The 27,671-nt window shown below is 51.2% G+C and overlaps 1 protein-coding gene and 1 long non-coding RNA gene across 4 annotated transcripts in view; one reads left to right on the top strand and one right to left on the bottom strand.

The window, feature by feature from the left end:
• ELK3 (ETS transcription factor ELK3) overlaps positions 1–27,671 on the bottom strand; it is a 64,367-nt gene that overhangs the window by 25,273 nt on the left and 11,423 nt on the right. For all 3 annotated transcript variants that reach the window (XM_035699176.2, XM_049093945.1, XM_025438779.3), the window contains exon 2: positions 10,834–11,042. In XM_035699176.2, coding sequence (XP_035555069.1) covers positions 10,834–11,040 — 207 coding nt within the window. In that variant the 5' untranslated portion in view covers positions 11,041–11,042. The remainder of the gene's footprint in view (positions 1–10,833; positions 11,043–27,671) is intronic.
• On the top strand, positions 7,103–20,452 carry LOC125752514 (uncharacterized). Its single transcript, XR_007402208.1, has 2 exons — positions 7,103–7,560; positions 15,734–20,452. It is a non-coding gene; the product is annotated as an uncharacterized LOC125752514 (long non-coding RNA).

The raw sequence follows: 27,671 nt of genomic DNA, 5'->3' as shown, positions 1-27,671 counted from the left end.
TCTATGGGTGCCTCGCTTTCTAGCTTCCCGAGGGCTTACAGGTTAGCCCACGTAATCCCTACAACACTCTGATACCCATTTTACAGATGAGGGATGAAGTGCCAGGCTTAGTTCACAAACTAGTAAGTAGCAGAGGCGAGTCTCCGGGCCACGGTTCCCAGCCAACACCCTTGCTTCGGCTCCTCATTTTGGGTTCCCGTCCAGACCACTAGTCTGACTCACTCTTTCCTGACACAAAACCTGACTGTCCTCTCTCCAAAGTTAGAACAAGTACTCACTGTAGGAGTCATGCTCCCAGTCCCTCCTCTGCAACAAGCAAGCATTCTTTCAACAACATTTCAGACGCTCTCGTATGGAAGGCTCCTTGCTAGGCTCTGAGGAACAGAAAAGGAAGTGAATCCGGCCCCTGTCCTGGAAACATGGGACTGCTGCCGATATCTGTGCCCTCTCATTCCCTGCCATCAAACCCAAGGGGACGTGGAGCCCCTGGGGCCACACTGAGCTCTGCTACAAACCTGTTGTGGGCAGGCCCACCTCGCACCTGCCACCCTAAGAAGCAGCTTTGAAAGGACCTCCCACCCCCGTCAACTGGAGCCGCCTCTCCCTGGGACTGTCTGTCCCCTGCCTGTAGTGAGTTGTACAGTATGCACCCCCGTCCCCAAATTCATTTCCTCCCAGAGGCTCAGAAGATGACTTTATTTAGAAACGGCATCTTGGCACATGTGGTCAGTTAAGGATGTCGGGATGGAATCATCACAGAGTTCGGGTGGGCATGGAATCCGATGCCCAGAGTCCTCACGACCAGAAGAAAGGGAAGAGGGCACAGGAGGAGGGAAGCGACAGCGGGGGCTGCCGGGGAAGGCAGGGAGAGGGACATGCTCCCCGAGAGCCTTCAAAGGGAGCATGGCCCAGCGGACGCCCGGACTTTGGACTCCTGGCCTCCGGGACCGGGAGAGGAGAGCTGCTGTTGCTGAGCCGCCGGCTTGTGGTGCCGGTTCGGCAGCCCTAGGGGGCGACTGGCTCCTGTGTCGGGGAGCGGGCAGCGAGGCGGCGGCTTGGCCACCCGCGCAGCCACAGCCGCGGCGCCCAGCAGGTGAAGCCGGGCGTCCTCCGTCTGAAGCTGAAGTTTGCACCGTGCACTCTTGCACACGCACACGCCCACACCCCGCTTCCAACTTCTAAGAATAACGTGCTGCCAGTAAAGAGCTCCAACTCGGCCTTGGAATTGGCTGCCTCCCGGGGGAGGTTTCTTTGTGGTCTGTGTTGCCATCGCTTTATTCCCCGGCACCGCTGCCGCAGTGGGAACCCCCCTGCCTTCCGCGCCCGGCGCCCCCGAGGGCTCCCAGCCCACGCCGGGGCAACCGCGCCATCCCCAAGGCCTGCAGGCCCGGGAGCCCGTGGCCCCCAACCGGGGACCCCAGCATTCCTCGCCCTCTCTGGGCCCTGGCTGCTCCTCTGGACTGAGGCTCTGCTCTCCCTGCCGGCTCCCTTTCAACACTCGAGGGTATTTTTACGAGAGGCCTCTGGGTGCAAACCTGTTCCCCACGCCTGCTTGGCGCGTGCCCTGCGGGCAGGGGGCGGGCAGGGGGCGGGCGAGCCTTGGGCAGGGCCGCCGGCACCCTCTCACCCCGCATCTGCCACCGGTTTTCCTGAAAATCCACCTGCCCCCCTTCGGTCCTCACTTGCTGAAGCCAGACACGCGGGGTCCTTCTGGGGTCCCCCGCAGCGCTGACGCTCCCAGAGGACCGACTTCCTTCCATGCCGCAGAGAAGCTCATCAGCCGGGTTCATGCTTGTCCATCCCGGGGCCACCCCTCATTCATTTGGCACCACTGCATGCCAGGGGGTGCGCGGAACTGGGAACGGTAAGGAGGACGGGCCCTCGACCCGCGGCGCTCGCACACGGGGGCAGGCCAAGCGGGGAAGGGGGGAGCGCCCAGGGGAGGCCGAGGTGTGAGGAGACGCCAGGAGGGCGCCGGCTGCCGGGCCCAGACCGTGGCAGGGGCTTTGGAGTCTCTCCAGGAGGCTGCAGGAGCGGAGGGGTGCCGGGCCCGGGCCTGTGGGAAGGGGGTGGGCGCTTCTGGGGCTGCCAGAGGCCCACTGGGCTCGGAGCAGGCCGCCAGCAGTTCTTCTGTTGTCATTTTGAACACCCGGGGTTGGTCTCCTCTCTCTGCCTGCCCTTAGGGTGATAATCAGCAATATTAGGAATGGGGGATCTGTAGCTGGGCGATCGGTCCCCCTTCACGACCCTGAGCACAGGCCTCGGGGTCAGAAAGCTTGCTGCTTCCCGGGGGCTCCGTCCTGGACCCGCTACTGAACCTCCCTGAACCCCCGTATCCAACCTCTACTATGGGCCCATCAGCAGCTATGACGACAGGCGTTTCACGTGTCAGAAAATGAGTCAATAAATGTAAAAATATCTAGCACGGCGCTGGCCCAAGACGAATCCTCCCTACAAGTGAGCTTCCTCTCCTTCTGTCACAAAGTGGGGGGTAGGAGCGGAGGTAAAGGGTTGTGAGAGCCCAGGCAGGAGGTGGGGGAGGAGGAGGCCGCCCAGAGGAGCAGCTGGGCTGGTAGGTGGGTGGTGGGCGGCATGATGCGAATGTCGGGTTTTGTCAGTTTGTCTACACAACCGCTGAATTTTCCCGCAGCTAGAAGCTGCCCAGAAGCAGGAACACTCATGCCGGCAACCAGTGTGGGCTTGGGCAACAGCCTGACGTAAGTGCCTTTGGCTAGGCCGCCGGAGCTTTGGCAGCTGAGGGCCGAGCCCAGCAGCCCCATCCACACAGTGCTGAAGGTACTCCCAAGACTCTGGGTGTTTCTTAGCAACTGCCCTATTTGGGGGAACACTGAGTAACACCGCAAAGCTAGCAAAATGTAAGCATGTGCAAGATAGTCAGCACCCCCCCGAGCGACACGCCGTGCCCCCCTCCAGCCTGGCCCCGCCAACGCCAGCTGCTAAGTCCCGGGGCCCTGCGACCAGACCTGGAAGCCCTTCACGAGGCAGTCAGCTACCCCCAGGTCACTAGGCAGCTTCCAGGAAGGCCCTGGTTCCCCTCGGCCCCCAAGCAAAGGTGCAGTTGCCATCTGTTGTACTCCAGATCGTATGAGCAGCTGACATGACAGAAAGGGAAAAAAAAGACACCTAACAAACACACCAGACCCTTCACCCTCAGATCCAGGGCTGGGCACCGGGAGGCAGCGTCGAAGTACAAAAAGCTTCTGAACAGAGCCCAGGATGGATGGGTCTCCCGCAGACTTTCACAACCAACAAAAGTCTTCTAGAAATTTCCAGGATGCAAAGGCTGGCTGGACTTTTGTTCCTTCTCCACTCCGACAGAGAATAATACATCACTTTATCTTCGTAAAATGTATTTTGGGGAGTTGGCGAACTCAGCCGGGGCCAGGCATCTTGGCCCAGGCAGGCCATCTCAGATACGTATTAACACGAACACTCTCCTGTCGTGATTGCACGCCCCATTTAAAATGAATTATCCAATTAAGTTAAGAAGGTGACGCGGTCCACTTCCAGGAACTCTCTGCCAATGATTCTGTCTTGACGGTGCGCTCCTGAACCTCTTCCAATTAAGCAAAGACTGTTCGGGACATTGTGAGGATAAGCGGGGATGTTGCTGTGGAGACCGGAGGATTTTTCATCATATCGCCATCGCAATCTCCTGATGAGAAGGGAGCTGGCAAAGCTTCCAGCCTCCCCCCGGGGATGAATGCTCCCCGCCAACAACAACAAGGACAAAAGCTCTGTTGGACGGAAAAGGACGGGGATTGCGTCAGCTTGCAGGTCTCCTGCAGCTAGCTGGGAGTCTGTGGCTGCAGCTTTCTCGGGGAGCTGCCCGCATGCAGGCCACAGCGGCCCCACTCAACCCCGGCCCAGGCCCAGGGAGGGCCTGCACACCCCGACCTGAAGGTGCCACAGGGCCAGCCCAGAGACATGGGTGTGTGCTAACCCGGCCCCAAAGATCAGGGCCTGAAAGGCCCGGGTGGGGACTAGAGCAGGACCCCATCAGGGCCAAGGGCAGGGGGCCATAGTTTTATTTCTAAAATGCAAATCTGACCACAGCACCCTCCTGCCTCCAGTCCCTGCCACGAAGTTCCAACTTTTTCCCTGAAAGCTCTGTGCCCCGTTTCCCACTCTTCCCACCCCACGTTCCCCCTTATTCCCTGGAGAGCCCTGGAAACTACCCTCTGGGGAAACCAAAAGGCAAACTCTCACGCCTCTGCCTGCCTGCCTTCGGCACATGCTGTTCCTTTTGTCAGTGTATCTTTTCCCAACTTGGTTCAGCCTGGTAAACCCAGTCTCATCGCTGCAGACCAGGGCAGGTGTCTTGACCTCCGGGGACCCGCTCTCTGCCTTTACTCCCCTCCTGCCCTGTCCTGAAGGATGCTGCTATCGCAGCCAGGCTGGCACTCTGTTGTCACTGCCTGGCATGTCTGTCTCCCCAACCAGCCACTGAGCCATCTGAGGGGCAAGGGGTAGGTCTTCAAATGTATGGCTGAACCAGGGAAGAGAAAAAGCAGAGGTGAAAGAGAGTGAAAGAATGTCTACGAGAGCTGGGTGTCTAACTAAAAACCTCCCAGAAGCTCCTCAAGAAGTAGATCCCAGCAGTGCATCATGCCCCTCATGCTTGGACCCCTGGATACAGACAGTGCACAGGGCCGATCACGGGCACACTCTGGGCTTTGACCCCCCTTCTCCTCTCCCTCCAAGATGAGAGGTTTAAGAACCAGGTCTGTCTGAGTTGTTATGGAGTGAAAAAGAGTCATCGATCTCGTTAACAAAGCAGATCTCTGAAAGAGACCCTTACTACTGCATCAAGGTGTGAAGGGACTTTCTGGAAGACTCAGTTTAACCCCAAGAAAAATTAAAACAAACTGTACTCCCAAAATTCCAACCATCAGAACTACAACAAATAAAGCCATGTCCTGGGATGTACAGTGAGACTTGGGGGCAACAAGCTGGCTAGGGAGCAAGATCTTGAACTGTCCAGGCATGAACTGGCTCTGCTTTCTGTGCTTCTGGGCTCAGACAGCGGCTCCTCCCTCCATCTGCATGTTTCCAAGCTGACCCAGGGCCTTCAGTCTATGCCCAAGGAATGAAACATGCTGCGTCCTGGCCTGAGCAGCACTCCTTTCTTGGAATCCTACCTGGGTTTGCCCAGCAGCCTCCTCAAAAGCTGTCAGCAGGGGAAGCAGGTCTTTGCCAGCATTTCAGTGCAAACCCTTGACCCTCCAAGCCTTCCCTAAAGGCATATGTGATGGCAATCCCCAGAAACACAGCAGGGGAAGGAACCCCAGAGGTCTCCTACCAAGGCCACTGCTAAGCCAGAATCAGAGCTATCAAGGTGGGCTTTTCTTCTCACCCAGGTCCTCTATTAGAGTCGCTCGCCTTTCCAGAGTGGGGAGCCGCTGAATGCCCAAAGACCCTGACAACTCCTTCCAAGGCCAAACTCAACTTCTTCATCTTTGCTTCCACCCCGGGGACGTAGCACCGTGCCTGGCACGTGGCAGGCCCTTCATGATGGACCTGTCATAGAATCTAGCTTCACACCTGCTACGGAGTCTAGCTGCTGTCCACGTCACGCAGTTTTCCTCCAGAAAGTGTGGCAATAAGCCATCATCTCCAAGGATCTTTCTTTGTAGTTTTGAAAATCTAAATGAAAACCTAGCAGTGTCTGAAACAGAGGCATATATGACAAACCGAAATATGTCCCCCAAACAGGAATGTTGAAGTCCTAACCTCCCACCCCATACCCCAGACGTAACTGAGTCCAGAGGAAGTCATCAGGGTGGTCCCTAATCCAGTGGAACTGGATGTGTCCTCAGAGGAGGGAAATTCTGACACAGAGATACAGAGGAGGAGCATCATGCAACAATACAGGCAGAGACTGGAGCAATGCAGGTGGAAGGTGAAGGACGCCAAGGATGGACAACCCCCACCAGAGGCTCAGAGGAGGCCAGGAAGGATCTACCCAGAGTCTCAGAGGGAGCATGGCCCTGCTGACACATCGGGCTCAGACTTCTGGCCTCCACATCTGTGAGATGATGCATTTCTGTTGCTCTAAGCCACACACTTTGTGGTTGTGACAGCCCTCAGTCACTAATACTATACCAGGCAGTGAGATTTTGATTCCAAGTTTAGCATCATCTAATGTCACCTTTCATTATAAAAGTGATTTGTATTTGGGGAGTGTCCACCTCATTATGTTACCCAATGGCTTTCATTTCACATTCGTCAAGTGACTCCTAGGTGCCAGAGCAACAAAAGTGGGTGAACCAGAAGACCACAGTGAAGACGGTTTTGTGTGGCTACATAAACAGGCCACTGCAACGCAATGCAGGGAGCTGCACAGACACAGCTAATAGAAGGGACGAGCACTGCGTGTGTCCTTAACAGGTGCCTGGCACCATGCTGAGCACCCCAAACACATGCTCACATGTAATCCTCACCCACCCCCTGAAGAGGGAAGGTGCTTTTACCATGCTTCCCTTCCCCATGGCGGTGCAGACACTCAGAGGCTGAGGGACCCCGGACTCCAGCCCGGAGAGCACTGAGTGCAAAGCCCTGGCTGGCTGGCTGGCTGCTCAGGGGGTGCAGGGAGGTCTGACACCTGCTCCAGGTGGGGGCACACAGAGAAGGGTGCCCCTCAGAGGAGCAAGGAAGCATCATTTAAATATGAAAGCACCTTAGTCATTGAGTTTCCAAACGGCCTACATATATTAAGATAGTCAGTTGGGTAAAGAACCTGCAGTCACCCATTCTCCGTCACTGAAACACATGATGGCAAAGCACTCCCAGCAGCTCGTATGTGAGAGGAGCTGTTAAACCCAGCATCTGACTTCACCCCACTTCTGGGTGTCCTTGTGTGGGAAGGTGGTACACAGGTCGCAATTTCCTTCTTCGAAGCTGTCTGAATTTTTCAAATTGGTGATGAGGAAAATATCATCTGAGTCAAGCCTCTGGCTAATACTTCATAGCACCTACTGTATTTTGAGCACTGTTCTCAGAACTGACCATGTGTGAACTCAGCTAACCCCCACCACTGCCCCATGGTGCAGGCTCTACTGTTATACCCATTTTAGGAAGGAAGCCGAGACCAAGAAGGATGGGGCAAAGCACTCACAGTCATGGAGCTGGATTAAAACCCAGAAGTGTAGCCTAGAGTTCATGCTGTTAACCAACTTGCTATGATGATGGATGGGGGCTGGGGGGGGCGGGTAGATTTTTTGAGGAATGATGATTAAAATGTCTCAGCCCCAAGCAGATACAATTAGCCCATACACTATTCTGTTCTGATGCCTTCTACAAAGTACTGCACACATTTTCCATTTTTTTTCCCCTCTGCCCATGTCTAATATTCTGGAATGAGTTAAAAATATAACATACTACAACAACAACAAAAATGATATTCTCACGCTTGTCTACTCTGGCAGGAAAACTTCCTTATCAGGACACACCAAGGACGTGCAGTTTCAGCCAAGAGTGAAGAGATGATGGTAAGCACTGGACAGAAAAGCCAATGGGAGAGAAGAATGAGCTATCCAGGTAGGGAGTCACCACATCTATGCCACATGCGGGCTCTGGATCAGTGTCCTTAGGGGATGGGAGACACGGGAGTTGGACAGATGGACAGGAGGGAGGGTGGAGGAGGGGGCTGAGGAGAACTCTGGAAGGCAGAGAGGGTCACACCAAGAGCCAGGGGGCTGTGAGAACTGCCTATGGAGCAGGATGGGGTGCATCAAGGAGTGTCCACATGGCCAAGAGCTTCACATTCACAGACTCCTCCATCTGCCTCTCAGGTTAGAGACCAAACCATATGAGCTGTCATTTTTATGGGTCAAAATGGTCAGATGTTGGCAGCTTCTTATGGTTCGATGTACACACGCAGTCACAGGGTTACATTGGCACAGTTGAAAGAAGTGTTCGTCACGGGAGCTCCATCAGTGAAGCACCTGACTCTGGATTTCAGCTCAGGTCACAATCTCAGAGTGGCGGGATCAAGCCCCACTTTGGGCTCTGCACTTAGCAGGGAGTCTGCTTAGGATTCCCTCTCTCCCTCTCCCTTGCCCCTCCCCCTGCTTGCATGCTTTCTCTCTTTCTCAAAAATAAGTAAATGCAATCTTAAAAAAAAATGTTTATCGTGAAATGTAAAATTTACCATAATTTTTGTAGCCTTTGCCATTTTTCTTCCTCCCCTCCTCCCCTCCCACCTTTCCTTCTTCCCCTTCCTAGACTCTCCTTCATCCTCTGCCCCTCTCCCTTCCTCCCTTTGAATTTGAAACTGTATCCAGAGTCTAATGATCAAACTTACTCATCACCTGAGAGTATTTCATAAGGAAGAGTCAAATGCCTGTGTGCACAAGTATCATGTGCATGCCCACGTATATTGTGTACACATGTGTCCCGTGCACACACGCATATATATGGCATATACTCACATGTATACTGTGTACACATGGGTGTACTGTGTGTGCATGCATACTGCATACAGGCTCACATATACTGTGTGCACACACATGCATACTGGCTGCCTGTATGTGTTATGCACACACATATAGTATGTATATGTGCACGTATACTGTATACATGTACATTGTGCACAGGCGTGTGTACACTGCACACATGTAGGGTGTGTGTACGTGGAGTACACACATGCACAGTGTGTCCATGCACACGTGTACTGTGTACATGTGAGTGTACTGTGGACACATGGAAGGACAGACAGGAAGCATCTTCCCCTGGTGGCCCAGCCCGTGCGACCCGCTGGACAGAAGCTGCTCCTGCCCTCACCGTGGGCACCGCTGGCTGCTCAGAGGTCGCATGGCCAAACCCCAAGCTCCACGCTGGCGGGGAGGAAAGGGCCGAGTGGGCGAGGAGGCCACCTGGCCATGGGGACCCAGGGCGGGGCCAGGCGGGGGTGCAGCACGGCTTCGCGGGTCCCAAGTGCCACCGTGGCGCTGCCCAGTGGCCTACCCGGAACCCAAGTGTTCAGAGAGCAAGGGGCTCGAACAGCCCAGAAGGCAGGGCCTTGGCTAACAGCAGAAACTAGTGGTGGGAGGCTCGAGGACCTCCCTCGGCGTTAGTCGCTGGAGTGACAGGAGTGACAGGTCGGACGCTAAGATCTAGAAAGTCTGTGTGTCCTGCGGCGGGACGCAGGCGGGCCTCGGGGCTGCAGGTGCGGGCAGCTGGCTCCTCAAAGCCCCTGTCCTCATGCCGCAGGCCCGTCTCATGGGGCCGCTGTGCCACCAGGGGACACGGGCAGTGCCGCCGGGGGCCCGAGGGCATTGCCAGGCTAGAAACATAGGAAGTCTGCCCAAGGGTGAGCAGGTGCGGTCTACACAGCAAGGGGAGCCAGTTGCAGCCCATCTCCCTTCACGCTGAACATACAGGATCCTCAGGGCCCGCGCCCAGGTCACAGGAAGAGGTCAAACCGAGTCACAGATCCCAGGAGGGCTCCTTATCTTTGACGCCTTGATTTAAAAACAATGACTTTTTTTTTCTTTAGTCTCAAAGCCAGGCTTTTAGGCACCCTGCCAACAGGCAAGAGGACTGTTTTCCTTCAGAGCCCCCCTCCCCCATTCCCATTGTGTAACTTAGAACCTGGAGGGAGAATGCAAGACAATAAACCATCTGCAAGTCTCTCGCACTGCAATTTGAAGAAGTGCTTTTTGCTTCTTCGTAGGACTCTGCATTAAGCCAGGACTAATGAATTGCTACAGTAAAGGAAATTACCTTTAACATTTCAATGACATAATCATATGTAATTACGATCACATAAAGGAACACTTTATAATTAATGATGTCTCCACTTCCTGAAATGTGTAATCCCTCTGTCTTGAATTCCAAAGAGGTTGGCACAAAGGCAGGCACTAAACATAGATTGGGAACTAATATTTAAATCAGCTTTTAATTCACCTTTCAATATGAACAGCAAACCCAGAACAAAAGCTTACTCCTATTGGCGCTCCAGGTCTCTATGTCCAGGAGGCTAGCTACACAGCAACAACAGATCCACACGGAGACGGCCAAAATCACGGGCCCAAAATGATTACCTCTAAATAGCAATGATTTTGCCCTAGCAGGCACGTTAACTGCTTTTCCAGAAAGGCATTAAAACTCACCCCAACTGTCCTTGCTTGGCAACTGTGCCGCGTTACCACTTAACAAAGCACGCGGACTCCTCTTGGTGACTTAAAAAGGAAAAACCACTTTTCTTTTAATTAGGGAAGTTTCCCACAGAGGGACAAACCTCCGGGGTGGCTGCAAGCATCATTCTAAGTACTGGACACATTTCGTCTTCGTCACGACCTTCGTCACCATCCCGACGACATGGTACTACTGGGATCCCCCCCGCCACTTGTAGAGATGAGGACGCCCCGCCGAGGCCCTGCGCTGTTGAGTGACTTGCCCAAGCCGCCTCATTCCCAGGAGAGACCTCTGAATGATCTACGAACCAGTTGGGATGCACAGACTTCCTGGATCATAACGTTTGTCCTGCCGCTCCAGCCGCTCCCTCCAGATGAGGGAGCTAAGGATGAGCTTCCCTAACACTAATTACTGCTGTTAGCCAAGGTCTGCAGCAGTTATAAGGGAACACGTGGAGGGAACAAAATTTGACCCATAGGGACACCCAAAGGGCTTCCAGGAAAAAAAAAATCCCTACAGCATGGCTTTCCCCTCCACCAGGAAAACCTGCATAAATTGCTTCCGTCTGACGTTCCTACGTTGCTTCACAGTCCACGACTATCTGCTCTGGTCGGGGAGATGTGCAGGGGGCGCCCCCTCCCCGGACCGGCTCCCGGAGGGTCGAGGGTTTACCTTGTCATAATAGTATCGAAGGGCTCTGCTCAGCTTATCGTAGTTCATGTTCGTTTTGTTCTTCCGGAGGCCCCACAGTTTGGCCACTTCTTCTGCCTTGAGGAGCTTGAATTCACCATCGTTGGAGGTCCAGCAGATCAGGTGCTCGTGTTTCTGGTCCAGCAGCAACTGCAACAGGAACTGCCACAGTGTGATTGCACTCTCCATACCTGGGGGAAGGAGGCCAGGGCGTCAGCACAGGCGGCGCGGGGACCCCTGCCCCCCCCCCCACTCCGAGCCCAGCAGTCGCTTTCGCCTCCACCCTGCAGGCCCCTCTGCCTCAGGGGCCTTCTGGAGGCATCTTTGTCAACAGCCACGATGCTGAGATACAGGGAAGCCCGTGAGCCCCGGAGTGCCTCCCCACCGCCCCAGGGCACCAGGACACACTTGAGGACCAGCCGCCTCCCAACTCCGGTGCCTGTGCCCACGCATCCCACCAACTCCTTGGCCTTCAACGCTGGAGACCACGCTGGGCGCATCGGGGCAGCGGGGTTCCCTTGGTCAGGGTGACTACGTGAGACCCAGGGAAGGGTCTCTGTCGGGTTGCTCTGTGTCCTCCCAGGACTTTGAAACCACGCATAGCACCCAAAGGTCGCAGGGGCCCAGCTGACAAAGGTTTGTGAACTGAAGGGCCGCCACTGCCACCTGACAAGCCCCTTCGCTTCCCTGGACATTTGTCCTGCTGCAGGTCGAACCCACAGCCACACCTGCTTATATGGGAAAAAGCACTTTTCCCTGCTGTGAGACGTTTAGGAGATACTCTCTTTTCCTTTGCCTCTGGTGTGGGCTTTATAAGTGCTCTTCCTTCTGTCTAAATGCTGTTCCCTAGCCCTGGAGCCTGGCAAACGCCCAGTTTAAGGGAGCCTTCTTAAGAGATTTCTCCCCCTCCCCCAGGCAGTTCCTTATCTTCAGGCATTTGAGGACTTCCACAGCAATGGGTACTGATTCTTTTTTTTTTTTCTTAAGATTTTATTTATTTATTCATGAGAGACAGAGAGAGAGAGAGATAGGCAGAGACACAGATGGAGGGAGAAGCAGGCTCCCTGCAGGGAGCCCGATGCAGGACTCAATCCCAGGACCCCGGGATCACGCCCTGAGCTGCAGGCAGATGCTCAACCACTGAGCCACCCAGATGCCCCCAATGGGTACTGATTCTTCTACTACTACTAACACACTTATTTTATCAACAGTCATTAAATTATGGGCGAAGGGGACTAAGGAGGGCACTTAGCATGATCCGCATTGAGTGATGCACACAACTGCTAAATCACTGTACTGTACACCTAAAGCTAATATAACACCACATGTTAACTACAGTGGAACTGATATAAAATTTAAAAAATAAAGATAAATCTTGTCAACTAAGGGGGAAAAAAAGAACATCCATCACATTAGGAAAGAGTAGGCAGTTGGGTTGGTGTCGAAAGCTTCACCTCAGGTCACCCGTCACGGTTGGACACATGACGTGCCCCGGCCTTTACTCGGGGCAGGAGGGGCATGAGATCCCAGCGCTGGGTTGAGGAGGCCGGGGATGACCAGAGGGTAGAAGACTGGCTTCTCTGGCTGGAGCAAGCTTCAGGGGCAAGCTGTGAGCGGGGGTGAGCCAGAGAGAACCAAGGCTCCCCTGCAACGACAACAACAGGACACTCTGGAGGCGAGGTGCAGCGAGCTAGGTGCGGGACTCCCAGACACCTGGGAGCCAGAGTAACTTCCTTGGACGACCCATCTGTACCAATATTTGTGTCAATGCCTCGCCACCTCTCAGGCACTCTTCTTACAAGGGGCAGCTCTAGGACTGACAGGTTGTTTTCCTCCACACGGGAGAGGATGTGAACGCACCCAGCATCCACATACTTACTCCTCTTCACGTGTTTAGCCAAAAGCACACATTTTTATTATTTCTCTAAGCAACCATGGGCTATTTATTAAAGGAAAGCAGATTAGGAACGTTCTCCAAAAACCCATAAGGCAGTTTATTTATAGCTCTTTCGATCTTCGCCACGATGGCCCTCGGGGCTGTAAGACAGTCTGTCCTTTCGCTGGTAGATGCAAAGGGCCCTGCCCCCCTGAGCCTTGGCGCCCGCGGGGACAGGCCGCGGCTCGCAGGCCCGCTTCTTAATACGAACCACCCTTCCGATTATTTGTGGATGAGCCACAGACTTGCTTCTCATCATTGGCACTAACAATTGCTAACAGTTGTCTCAAATTTTTTGGTGTTTTTTTGGCCAATGCTTCAGACAGTCAGCTTGAACACATCTTGGAAACTTTAAGCAGATGCTCAGGGGAACCTGCTCCGGAGGACGGAAGGCTGGGGCGCCTGGGTGGCTCAGTGGTTGAGCGTCTGCCTCTGGCTCAGGGCGTGACCCCGGGGTCCTGGGACCAAGTCCCGCATCGCTCTCGCTGCGTGAAGCCTGCTTCTCCCTCTGCCTGTGTGTCTGCCTCTCTCTGTCTCTCATGAGTAAATAAAATCTTTAAAAAAAAAAACAAATAAAAAACCCCCACAAAGGACAGAAAGCTGCCAGTGGGTTTGGAGGCCTGGAGGGAAGGGACTGCCGGACAAAGCGGTCAGCCACCTGCACGTGAACCAACTCAAACCGTCATGTTCCACACGGGACGACAGAAACCTATTTGTGTATTTGAATGTGCTTCACACTTCCTGCTTCTACCAACCAGGCCTCCCTGGACCCTCTCGTGCTTCCTGGGATCCCAGTTCATGGCGCTCCGACCCCAAGACTTGGAACCATGTTCTCTGGCCATGACTTCAGAGGATGAGATGCCCTCAGTCTTCCACCCCTTCTCCTGTTCACGTGTCCAGGCGGCAGTGCACAGAGGGTGTGCAGTGCTTTCTTCCCACCCCACGGAAATCTGGGCTTGACCACCTGATTCATTCAGCCAATGCAACGTTCCGTAGAAGCGATAATGGTGCTGATTCTGAGCCAAGGTCTAAGAGGCTCCACATGCTTGCACTTTTCCTCTTGTGCCCCTGTCACCGCTGGGAGGCTGCTGCCCCAAAATGAGACATGTGGAGCCAATGTGAACTCAACCCAAAGCCTGGAGCCCACAGTGTAAGGCAGGCAGCGTCCCTGAAGCCCACCGCAAGAAACATGTGTCTGGTATGCCAACGACTCGCGGGCAGTTTGTGAAGTGGCACCCTTGCAGCAAAAGTTGAATAGGACAATGTCCAATGTATTTGCTTTAAAAAATTCTCTCTTTTGGGGGTTGCCAATATCTTTACACCGTAGGGCTTACATTCACAATCATGAGGCACATCCAGGCATGAAAACACATGTTGCACGACGCAGCATGGGTGGGGAGTGTTGGGTGAGTGGCTGATCAGATCTTTACTTCGAGGGCCACCAGCAGGCCAAGGGACAACCTGGGTGCTATGGCCATGGGCTAAGAGAAAGGTGGCAGGAAAGAAGCAGAGAAGGAAAGACAAGGGAGATGCAAAAGGACAGAGGCACCAGTGGTGGTGGTGGGGCCCTGCCTCAGGAGTCCCTCAGATTTCTGGGATAGAGAAACTCAGCCAAAGGAATGCACAGAGCTGTGAACTGGGAATCACAGAGCTACCCCCTAGCCCCCAGCTGGGTGGACCCTGGAACGTTCCCCTCCTTACCCCTCACGGCTCCCACATCGAAGTGTCACAGTCATGCTACCACTGGGGACCAGAGAATTCCTTAAGAAGTGTGACTGTCACCACTCTGGGGGAGGGGACCACGGGATCAAGCCCCCCTGCCTAAAGCACAGCAAACCCTGTGCTGGGTCCTCATTCTCCCATTCCCCAGCTCTACTGGCCACTCCTTCACCCTCACTGGTCTTCCCGTTTCCACGGTTGTAGAGCACACAAATCTCCACTGTTGTAAATCCCAGCTACACGCTCCCCAGAGGCGAGTCCCAGAGACCTCGCCCTGGGAGTTTACAGTCACGCTTACAAACGCGTCACCCCCTTCTGCACCGGGCAGAGCTAATTCTGGGATGCAGCGGGGGGGCCAACGGGGCTGCAGACGCCCCCCCCCCCACCCCTCAGGCCACAGCCCTCCAGGTGATCAAAATGCATGAGTACATGTGGGCAACGGAGGCCACCAGCTGACGTCACAGCTCTGGTTCTCTCCATTCAAGGGCACTCACTGTGCTTCTTTTAGTTCCAATCTTAATTTATTTTAATTATGATTAAATGCAGTTAATCATCATTTACACAGTTGTTTCCACATACAATTATGCTTCACATTCTATCACCTCTCTGCCTGCTGCAAATCCTCCCCCTCTGGGTCACTGGAAAACATTCTAACATCACGACTGGGAAGCGTGCCCTTCCAACGATGACCAAAACCAAACACATTCGCCAATTCCTCCAAATGACTATGTCTATCACCAGGAAAAAGCCTTAAAATGAATTCTTTTCTAAATTCTTTGACACCTAGAATCTTTAATGAAACGTTAGGTGTTAAAGTGCAGGTGCGATGAAGTCCAACTCATCTGGCTACCATTATAAGGAGCATGGGTAATTCAGACACCACGCCGTGGCTCATATTAAGCAAAAAGTTCAAGAAAGTTTTGATACCCGAGATTTACGTTTGACATGCTTTTATGCAAATGGAGACTTGCTTTGAGTTAAAAATAGTTCATGAGCCAAACCTCCTGAGGCCACTTCCCCACAATTCCCTGCTTAAAACACAAAGAACACGTGAAAGAAATTGCTACAAATCTTTTAAAAAGATTCCCCAAATCAAACTTTTAAATAGAAAATGCTTCTCTTTCCCCTTCCCCCCGCCCATACCTTATTTTGAACGTATACAGTTTTATCCGGTCTTGTAATGCCATTTTTTAATGCAAAAATCAACCTCTGCACTTTTACATTTAGGAGGATCGGTCCCCTTCTGAAGGCATCATCGCTCTTACAAGAAGAGGCGCCCCTCAGCATGAAACACCCTCCATCCCGCCACCTGCGCAGTCTCTCCTGGAGCAAGCCAAGGAGGACAGTCACACCCTGGCCAGACCCACCTCCAGGCCACTCCAGAGAACAAGGCCACCTGCTGGTTGTCCCAGCTCCCCTCCTCCTTTGTCATTTACAGCCCAGATCTCACCACACTGGAGTTTCATTCGATATTTAAAACAGTTTGTCCAATTTGAATAACACCCGTGCTTCCTTTTAAAGGAGTGAGGGGAAAAAAAATAGGTGCCCCGTGTCGACAAACCATTTTCATTGAAATTTTTACAGTGTTCTCCCTTCAACATAAATACAACTGGATATAAACTCCTCAAGGTTTGAAATTCTTATATAATGAAAAAATGAAGTTTGTGAGTTAGATTCCTCTCGTGTCCCATTCAAATTGATGATTTTACACATGACACATCTTGTTGGACGATGTCCGCATCCACGGCGAGGGGGTGGCAATGACTGAGCCATGTAAGCCCTTTTGAGTAAGATGTGTTTACAGCACTAGGCCCTATAAAGATTCCATTCTCTGCCCACTTGTTTCAACTTTTTTTTTTTTTTTGAGTGTCCACTTTATGCCAAGACACCATGGGAGTATTTGGGAGACACCAGTGAAGAGACATGGCCTCTGTCCTCAAGGAGCTCGCGTTCTGGGGGCAGAGGACAGGCCAGAGGCCCCCACCACAGGACTGTCAGGAGCACAGCACTAGGGAGAAACCTAGGGAGCCAGGCAGCAGGGGGAGCCTGGGGAGGGGGTGGGTGAGCACAGGATCATCAAGGGGTCAGAGATTCCCTGTTAAAACCCCATTTCCTTGGGCAGCCCCGGTGGCCCAGCAGTTTAGCACCACCTTCAGCCCAGGGCGTGATCCTGAAGACCCGGGATCGAGTCCCACATCGGGCTCCCTGCATGGAGCCTGCTTCTCCCTCTGCCTGGGTTTCAGCCTCTCTCTCTCTGTGTGTATTCTCATGAATAAACAAATAAAATCTTTAAAAATAAAAAAAAATAATAAAACCCCATTTCCAAAACAGGCAAAGTCATTGCTCTCACACAGACCTCAAAACGAAGACACGGTAAAGATTTTATCTTACCCACTAAGCAAGGAGGGAACGAGGCAGGCCTTCTACACAAATTTCAAAATATCCAAATGACAGAAGCATTTACAGATCGGAAATTCCGCAAGGAGCCCACCTGCTGGGCCCAGGGCGCCATGGGAGCCCCGCCCCGGGATTTGCATGTCTACAGACAAGGGCTACCTTGTACCCATAATTCACAGAATTGTAAAGCAGCTTGCCTAAAATCAAAAAGTCCAGGGGCTGTGCCCAGCTCATCATTCTCTACAACTTGCAGCAGTGAGAGAGGAGCCCTTCTGTTCTGGAAGGTTACAAGCAGTAAGGGCAGGCCAGGGCCAGCCTCTCTGGGTCCCAAGGCAAGGGCTGGTCCTCTGGCTGTGGGATTTTGGGTAAGTTCATTAGCCTTTCTGTACCCCATACTCCTCAGAAGTCAAATGGGGATGGTGACGATAAAGGACCTCTCTTACAAGGCTGTTGTAAGGATTGTTCGCGTTACTGATAATGCACTGGAACTACACCTGCTACACAGTGGTATTTGAACCTTTACCATTATTTTTTAAGCAACAAGGAAACTTCTTTGTAGAGCATGCTCTGAGGTCATCTGGCTTTCACCTCGCTCAAAGGCATCATTTATTTTTTTATGTTTTTTATTTTTTAAATATTTTATTTATTTATTCATGAGAGACACAGAGAGTGAGGCAGAGACACAGACAGAGGGAAAAGCAGGCTCCCTTCAGGGAACCCCATGCAGGACTAGATCCTGGGACGCTCAACCATTGAGCCACCAGGTGTCCCTCAAAGGCCTCATTTAGATACTTTAACACCTTGGTTTTTTGTTCATTAGGCAATGACCCCAGTGAAGTCAGTGGAATCCGGGGAGAATTTTCAGCTGTTTGGTGACTGTTTATAAAGTGATTTGAAATAATGCTTATATTTGTTTTTTTAGACTATCATCAAAAATAAAAGGGCACTTTTTTTTTTTTTTTTTTGTATTTCTGAGAGAACTCAGATCCCTGGGCATATATTTACTGATTCTAACTTAAGAAACACTGGTTCAAAATGCTTAGCCTGAGGCCTGCAAGCTGCTGTGAGCCCACGGGTGCCCACACCTCCCTTGGGGCCAATTCCGCCCTACGTCTCGTGCTCCTGGAGGGGGTAGGGCAGGGAGCCACGTAGATGAAAGCCATTGGGTCAGAAAAAGAGAAGTGTTCTAAAGCGACGACCCAAGGGACATCTGTGACAACATGCTCACGACTGCACGTGACAGAGCCCACACAGGTACCCTCCCCCAGGCAGGTCAGGGCAACGGATGCAGAGTTGAGGTGGGGAGCGGAGGTGGCCCACGGGGAGAGGGCCTGTCTTCTGGGCCAGACGGGGAGGGACACCGAGGCACACCATTACTTTCCACCCTCATTCTGTGTCTTCAACTTGCCTGTTTTTAAAGAAGGCAGATACCACCCTAGATTGACTCTTAAGTCTAGATGGAGCTGCACAGAGGAGGACGCTACAGGCTGGTCACAGTGAGCCCCCTCATTACCCCGGTGCCCTCCTCCACCTACTTGGCTGCCACCTGGCCACGGGACATGACTTCAGCATCTCAACCTCCCCTCTCAAGTCCAAGGCACTAGGCACCAATCCCCAGCACACTAGCTCACCTGGGGCATACTTCCTCTGGCCAATGGGGGGGCGGGGGGTCTAATGAACACCTTGCACAAAGAAGTGAAAGCTGCTCCCTCCCCAGGGTTGGGAAGGACCAACACTCACAAGCAAGCAAGAGCAGTAAGATGCAGTAATCATCCTGATGCCAAATCTAGTAGCTCAAACCATAAGCATGATGGGCAGGGCCGAGAAGACCAAAAGGCCACCCAGCTCCTCCCCCATGAAAGCAACTCACACACACATGGGTGTGAACACGGTCATGCCAGGAATCTCTTCAGCATTCATCATGGCCTGCCTCACAGCATTAGTCACTCACTCATTCATCTGTCTTTTCTAATTCTTTTTTTTAATTTATTTTTTTTAATAATGAATTTATTTCTTATTGGTGTTCAATTTGCCAACATACAGAATAACACCCAGTGCTCATCCCGTCAAGTGCCCCCTCAGTGCCCCCCTCAGTGCCCATCACCCATTCACCCCCACCCCCCCTCCTCCCCTTCCACCATCCCTAGTTCGTTTCCCAGGTTAGGAGTCTCTATGTTCTGTCTCCCTTTCTGATATTTCCCACACATTTCTTCTCCTTTCCCTTATATTCCCTTTCACTATTATTTATATTCCCCAAATGAATGAGAACATATAATGTTTGTCCTTCTCCAATTGACTCACTTCACTCAGCATAATACCCTCCAGTTCCATCCACGTGGAAGCAAATGGTGGGTATTTGTCGTTTCTAATGGCTGAGTAATATTCCATTGTATACATAGACCACATCTTCTTTATCCATTCATCTTTCGATGGACACCGAGGCTCCTTCTTTTCTAATTCTAAGAACAGTCTTACTTTGTCTTTTCTGCACACAGTGGATACCTTTATTAAGCCCTCACCATACATCAAGGCACTTTCCCTGTATTGTCTCATTTAATTCCAACATCTCTATGAGTTCAATACATTTATCGCCTCCACTTTGTAGATGAGAAAATTGAGGACCAGTTGTGGAAGGAAGAGCAGCCCCCACCCCACCCCCCAGCCCCAAACAGTGTACTCAGTGTGCGGTCAACACACCAGTGCTAACTGTTGGTCACCACCCCGCGATAAGAGGAGTACAGAAATTGAGAATAAGTGTATAGAGACTTCTACTGCAACTTGTCATGATCACTATATCCACATACATGATCAGCGTGGGCTCATCTTATTGGCACAAGCTGTTCACTGGTTAGAATCGTGAAGTAGGGCCATGCAAAAATGGGTGATATTCAAGGTTTTTCCACCGTAACCCAAAAGTCTACAAAAACCTAGAATTCACTGATTTCATTAAAAGTTTTAACTATGGCTTTATAGGAACAATTGTGGGAACTGGCAACTAACCAAGGAGTGAAGATGGATATTCAGATGCAGCAATACTTGTTTTTAGGTGAAAGTGAAAAAAATTAATACGAGTTTGTGGAAATGGGTTTCAAAAATCTCTTTCCTAGTGCCTATCAACACACTTCTGTGAGACTGGCTTCTCTTCAGAGTAATTGAAACAAAACACAGAAATAGTTCATATACATCATCTCCTGCAAGTAGCATTATTGTATCCAACCGAGATTAAATTCATTAGTCAGTGAGAAACAAACTCTTTCTCCATTAAAAGTGAAGTGTTGATAAATACAGTGTTTGTTTAAAGTGTGCTTCTAGGCATATAACACAGGGGATCTCCAGTTCACTTGCAACCGTTTTATTTGGTTAAAAGTACTACATGGCAAAAAGTTACCAGTATTAATAATGATCTTCTATATCAATGGCCTTTGTGTGCACTTTCACGGACTATATCATTTTTTTAAAATTATTTTTCTCATTACACTTACTCTAATTGTATTTACTGAAATGTCATTTCACGCCCGTAAGAATCTATAATTAAAAATTGGGCTGATATTTTGGTGTCTTTGTTCATTGTTTTTCTTGTACTTCCCAAAATATCAGTCCACGGTGTCTTGGAAATCTTAAAAACCAGTCCTTTTCCACTGATGGCTTGAGAGGTACTGGTCCCAAAGGCTGGCTCAGTGAGTGCCAACCTCTGTTTTGCTTGCTGACGTACCCCCAGCTTAGCTGAGTGACAAGTCACCCCAGACAGCCAAGGAACATTGGTCCCATGAATGAATGAATGAATGAATGAATAAAACTGAGGTTAGCACATGCCACAGCCTGTGCTGAAACTGCTCTGTGATACCGCCTGGGGCATGCACCAGAATTAGGATCAGGCTCCTTGGAGGAGGCTTTCTAGAGGGGTGAGCGTGAGCGCTTGGCCTCCTAACTAAAGGGTGGGTAAGATTTCAAAGGGGCCAGAGGAGACAGGCAGATGTCCCCACAGTAGGCAAGGGAGCTACCCCAAAAGCCAAAGCAAGAATCCAGCTGGGGGGCTGGGGGCGGGAAGGAAATGCACCTGCAGCCGCCCCAGAGGCCCCCTCCGGCACTTGAGCCTGAATATCAGAGGTCACCCAGGAGCAGGGGTCATGCGCTCCCTTAAGCTCCACCAGGCCTCCAGCCGGGCTGACAGAGGACCTAGCTCTACCCCCACCTGCCCGCGGGCCGGGCACCTGGATCCCGCGCCCCAAGGCCAATGCGCAGCCCATCAACAGCGTTAAGCGGGTGTCCAGGGCCATCTCTCGGCCGCCTGGGGTCCTGGTGATCTGGGATTTCTGATTTGGAGGGGGTGGCACACAGAGGGTCTCTCCAAACTGCTCAGGCCGCAAGCCCCACAAAACCCAGACGCGCCCCGGGCCGCCCCGGGCCGGGCCTTCCCGCGCTCCCGCAGCGGCCTGGGCGCCTCTCCTGGAGAGCGGGCAACCCTCCCGTCCGCCACGCGGTGGCGCCAGACCTCGAGCCGCGGCCGCGCACCCGGGCCGCAGCGGGCTGCTCGCTGCCCCTCGGAGAAGGCGGGAGCGGGGAGGGCCGCTGTGGTTCTGCTGCTGGCAGCGCGACCCTTCCCTCCGCGGGGTCCCGGCTAGGGCGGGACTCGCAGGGGACGGAAGTACTTGATTTTTTGCCTAAAGCTTAGCGATGGTGGGAACCAAAGGAAGTGGCCAACTTCAAAAACCCATTCTAGCCAGACATTAGGGGGCCCCCCCGGAAAGGAGAAAAGGACCCAGGTAAGAGGCAAAGCAGGTGCTCGGGGAGGGGGTCGCTTGGACGCTAGAGACAAGGGGATGGCTGTTAACACCCTGGTGACCATGGGAGTTCTCTCCTTCTCCCCTGCTCCTGATAGAGCAGCACCTACTAGGCCTCTATACCCCATATGTTACCAGTGCCCGAGACAAAGGGCAGAAGCCACTTCATTATAGAAAACCAAACCTGACTACTTAAGTCTAGGAATTGGAAAACAACAACTTGGGTTCTTTGAGACCAGCAGTAACTGCACAGAATACCTTTAAGGCACTAAGTGAACAAGGAGAACCTTGAAGTCTTACTATTTTTATGAGGTGGAATAAAGATTAAGTTTACTTAAAAAAATTTTTTTTAAAGATCTTATTTATTTATTCATGAGAGACACACAGACAGAGGCAGAGGGAGAAGCAGACCCCCTGCGGGGAGCTGATGAGGGACCCACTGAACCACCCAGGCGTCCCTAAATTTATTTCCAAAAGACATTTTAGTTATCATCAACTGCCACATGTAAGAAAAAAAAAAGCCAATCTGTGAGGCCAAGTCCCTCAAAGCGCTTTTTACTTATTAACAATGGTTTGTATTTGCATTTACTCTGCGAGTATCTACAGATTGTCCATGTTTAAGGGCAGGGTGACAGGCAGCGGGAAAGCAGCCAGTTGCTCAGTCTACTTAGTTACTCTTTATAAGTGGGCGATGTTCTTCTGCAAGTACAGCTTTACAAATAACTCTTCCATCTGAGCAAAGACATTGGGGGTCGGGGGGCACCGTAAAAGAGACCTATGAAACCTTGTTGTCTCCGGGTAAACTAGAGGCAACTCGATTGGTTCATCGGTGACTTTTCCACGGGTGAATCTGCTTTGGAAAAGTAAACGGATGGCTACATTCCCTCTGTCTGGGATAGCATGTTTGAGCCACTCTGCTTCATCCCACATCTATAAGCCCTTTCCCACCCCACCCCACCCCACCATTATACAGCCCTGCCCCATCACACCCCACATTTTCAGACAGACCTGCATTGAAATGGAAAGGGGCCTATTATCCCTCTAGGCTGCCTCCCTCCCGGCACCTCTGTGCCCCCTAAATTGGCAACATCCCCAAATTTCCTACTGGTCCTGGTACAGAGTTAGTTCTCTTGGGGCCTGACAAGGAAACCATAACCAATCAATCCAGAGGGTTAATAAACAATTGTTTGGCCCAGGAGCACACACTTATTTCTCTGTACCTCAAAGAGGCAAGTCCACTTGAGTGGGAGGATGTCTGGGAAAAGCTCAGCACAGCGCCCTGGCCAGTACGAGCCTTCAGCAAGGCTTACTGTTGCCTTCATCCACGCCTTCTACGGAGCCTTGACAAGGCTCCCACCAGTGCAGCTCCTTAGTGTTAACATCATCACACAGGGTCACCCAGCAATTCCAACACAGCACCTGGCAGGCAGGCAACAGGTGCTCTCCCAAAAGGTGTGTAGTGACTCTCAATTTCTTTGAATCTCAACTTCTTTACCCTTAAGGTGGGTGAGACTCTTCTATAATGTGCTGGTGAGCCCAAAACATAGAATGACCTTATTGTTCTTTTTATCTCAGGAGAAAGATGGACTTGTCCACTTGTCCAGTGTCTTCTGACCCACATGAGCCCTGCCTCGCCCCACATGGCTTGTCAGGTAGCCACACAAACAGAGGATGTGCTCCGTGGTCTCAAACATACACATCTCCATTTCATCTCTTCTTTGAAAAACATTACACACGATTTTATTGGGCAGTTAAGGGAACACAAACCTGCTAGATCAAAGCAATCAACTGGTCACCCAGCCTTCCCCAGAAGAGGCCCAGAAGAGGTTCATTATAGCCACTCGGTTAACCACATCCACCTCCCTCATATATCAACATGCCCAGGAAAACCAATTTAGAAATCCTGGGCACTGCAGGGAACATCTTTTCAGGTAACCAATTGTATTTAAAAAGCAGACCATGTCTTTAAAGATGAGCAAGGCTATCAAAATCAGAAGCTCCTACAACCTGAGACGGTCCCCGGGTCCCCCTGGGGAAGCACAGGCTCTCCTGACATTGTCTTTTCTTTAAACAGAGGGGTGGCTCCCTTCCAGACATTTCTGTACTAAACCCCCACCAGTCACTTTCTTTGCAATTGTTTCTGGTGCCCCTGTTTTGTGCGCATGTCTTGATTCTGGCCCGAAGCACGTCCCCCTCCAGCTCTCATACTTGCTAACAGTCAGCTTCCTCTTCTGCAGGTTGCAGGCAGGAAGGTGGAAAATGGGCCACAGGAAACCTGGCCTCCTACATCTGTCCCACTTTGTGATTGCAGCTCTGGTTTCATTTTGCTTTGTGTGTCAGCTCTGTTTTAACCCTCACCACGACGGCCAAGCTCTGCGTTCTGGAAGAACACTGCTATTCTTACGGCCCAAGAAAACTCATGGAGGCTTTTGTTTCCTCCCCAGAGTAATTAACCCTATGACTTCAACAGGGAAAAAAACACTAAGCAAATTCTCCTTCGACAGTAGCCATTTGGATCAAAAGCATATGGAACTAGAAGCATGATTCATTAGATGGGAGAAAGCCTCCAGTAAATCCCCGATGAAAATCAAGACTATTTAATGGTACTGTACACACAAGTTAGATCAATTGGATTACCAGGGGCCCAAGGCTCCCTGATGAAGTTTACCTCGTGAGCTTTTGACAAATAACGTATGAAAAGAAACTACACTCATACCTCATTATAACCTCTTTCATTATGACACTGTTTCAAATTATATGTCTTACTTTTTAAAAATTTATTCATGAGAGACACACAGAGAGAGGCAGAGACACAGGCAGAGGGAGAAGCAGGCTCCCCACGGGGAGCCTGATGTAGGACTCGATCCTGGGACCCCGGGGTCAAGCCCCGAGCCGAAGGCAGATGCTCAACCCCTAGCCACCCAAGCATCCCTCAAATTGTATCTCTTAACAGTTATCACCATTAGGTTGAACTATATGAAATTGTTTTCATGGGTCAAAAGCAGCCAAAGACAACCTCATAGAGTCAACTTAAGCATATAATCACATACATAGAATAGACACACACGGGCGTGCACACACACTCACATCCCCAGGGCCCTATTGTAAAGGAATTGTGAGGTATAGCCTCCCTGACCAGCAGTACTGAGATTCCATGGAATTCTCAAGAAAAGGGCTAATATCGCACCCCCCCCCCAAATCTGTTACTTCTTTAAACAGCAGCTTTTCTTTTTTAATGCGAACAGTTGATGAGCATTTATTATGTACCTGGCATTGTGCTCAGTACTCTGCATACATCTAAATTTAATACTCCACGGGGAAGTCATGACTTCAAAAGGTGAAATAAGATCTTCGTGGCCACAGGAGTAACAGGGACACACAGAGACTCCTATCCAAGGCCATCTGGCTCCAAAGGCCAGGTCCTTAATCACCACACATAGTTCCTCCAGCCGAGGCTTCATGTCTTGTATGCCCACCTCGCTGCTGCTGAGAGAGAGGCCTCCTACTTGGTGCAGAGGCCACATTCCCACTACGAATCAAATCAGGAAATTTCCCTGCCCATTGCTGACTTTGCCTCATCTGTGACTCCAGTTATTCCAATTGGCTCTGTTTTAAGACAGACACTTTGAACCCATGCCACCATCATTTCTTTTTTAAACCAATTTCCCTTTTAAAAACATCTGTATGTTGATTTAGACACGCTCCAGGTTCATTCAACGCTAAAGAACCGAGACTGGCCCTTCATTATGAAAGACAAGACAGGAGGAGCTGTCCCTTCTGTCACTGCAGAATGAGAGGATGAAAGTCAAGAAGAGAAACATGAGGGCTCTCGCCTGGCTCCAGACGCAGGGTGCAAAACCCACACGCACACCTCCCCACAGTTTCACAGGAACACCTGACCTCAGAGCAGGGACAGGCCGGGAACCCCTGTAAAACTGCACAACAGTAGATTGTGGGGCACCGATGGAGCTCAAACTTATTCCTTTAAAAACAAGCACCTTTGGGGAAGCCCTGTTTCAGGTTCCAAGAAAACCACATTTGGGATTTTGTGGAGGACCCTGACAAGCGCACCGAAACGCAGCGCTGTCTTGAGTTCAGTACAACTCACTTAAAATCTTGCCAACCGTCCTCACATGGGAGCTCCCACTTCATGAGCTCCCTGATTCCCAGTGGGTATTTTTCCTCCCATACTATCCTCAATTCTTCTACTTCATAGGCCTTTACACGGAAAATCTTTTATCTAAACGTTTGTACTGTTCATATTTTAAAAACTCGATCCCCCGCATATGTTGGAAATGGGAACATAAATTCCATCACAGCTGTGGAGGCTGCACGATCTCAGGCAGGGATGTCAACTTCTCTCCGTTCCAACTTCTTTACCTATAAAACGTGCATCCCCCTCCATACATGAGTGCTATCAAAGTGAAAGACTCTGTATGATTATTTTGAAATTTAAAAAATCCAAGTCGTCCTTCCTTTTGGTCGATGCACTGTACAAACGGTCTCTTAAAACAGGAATGGAACAATGCCTTCAGCTTCGAATAAAACCTTAACGGAGATATTTTTTAAATCTCTGGTCATCTTACCATCAGGAAATGTTTGTTTGCTCACTTTGTTATGATAGTTTCACAAAAAAATCAAAAATAAAGGAAATCTTATGTACTGCTTCCACTAGAACGAAACCATCATCTTTCAGATAAACTTGAAAGCTTTTCTGGGCTGAATAATAAGCTGGTGAGGGCCAAAAAGTCTATACCCAGCATAGTAAGAAAATTTCTACATGATACAAAATGATGGTGGATTTTCCACATCCAGAAACTAAAACATTTCCTGCCAGAGCATCCTCCAAAACCCTTCTATTGTGTTGAAACTGTAAAATCTTTCTAAATCAGGACTTCCTCCTATTATGCTTGAGAGGCGTCTTTCTGGGAAGGGTAGATCCAAGGCACAAGGTAGGAATTCCCGCAGCACCACCCAGTGGAAACATTAGAAAAAAAAAAAAAAACTGCAAGATAAAATACGGTTTGGTCAAAGAAAATTCACATCTTAGCTCTTCTAATTAAAAATCTGGACACCGCTCTTTTCCGCAGGGGGCAACCAGCAGTATACCCTGCTTCAAACCAGTGCCCTTCTTTCTCGGGCCTCATCGAATGCCACCCGGCTGAGCATCACCAGCATTGGTGTCCCTGTCCTTGTCCCTGTCCTGCATGGACACACACACTGAGCGGACACCATGGGGGGGGGGGGAGGAAGGAGGCCCGGGTGGGGTCAGGTGTGGGCTGCGACACCATCTCTTCCTCTCAGAAGGATTCCCGAGGGACCCTGGAGACCGGGAAATCTGCACAGCTGTGCTCAGCATCCCGGCCCTGCTGCAGCTTTGGGCACTTCCTGACACCACGCTAACCAGCTGTGCACCTTCCTGGCCTGGCTGCACCAGTCTGGGCCACCTCCAACACATGGGCCCTGCAGCCCTGGGTCCACCCATGGAGAGGTACGGAGCCCTTCCTCGTGGCCCCCTAGCTCCTGTCCCTCCAAACCCCTCTCCAGTAGGACCACTGCTTCGGCTCCCCTGGCCCACCAAAGCCCCCATGGGTGGTCCCATGGCCTGCCCATAGGTGGCTCAGTCTCCCTACCTTGTTTCCTATCATTGGGACATGCCTCTCTTCACCAGTGGTGAGGATCAATAGAAATCGAAATATTTCTCATCAGGCCACGGATTTTAGGGACCCTCCTCCATCCAGCCTTCCTTCACAGCTCTAATGATGGCCTGGAGAGGGACAGAAGTCATGGTCCTCCCAGGGAAACTTGTCTTTCCTACACCACTTCATGTAATAAAGTATTAGTTCTTCAATCATTTCTGGATGGTTAAGTCACGGAAGAAAACCGTCCCCAACATCAGCACTCCTGGCAAAGTCAGCTTTCTCTCCTCCTGGAATAAATCTACTGAAACCACCTTAGAGGTCTTTTTTTTTTTAAAAAAAAGAGTA

This window comes from Canis lupus, chromosome 15 (genome assembly GCF_003254725.2).
Source record: "Canis lupus dingo isolate Sandy chromosome 15, ASM325472v2, whole genome shotgun sequence".
Taxonomy (NCBI): domain Eukaryota; kingdom Metazoa; phylum Chordata; class Mammalia; order Carnivora; family Canidae; genus Canis; species Canis lupus.
This window is presented reverse-complemented; position numbering and strand designations above follow the sequence as displayed.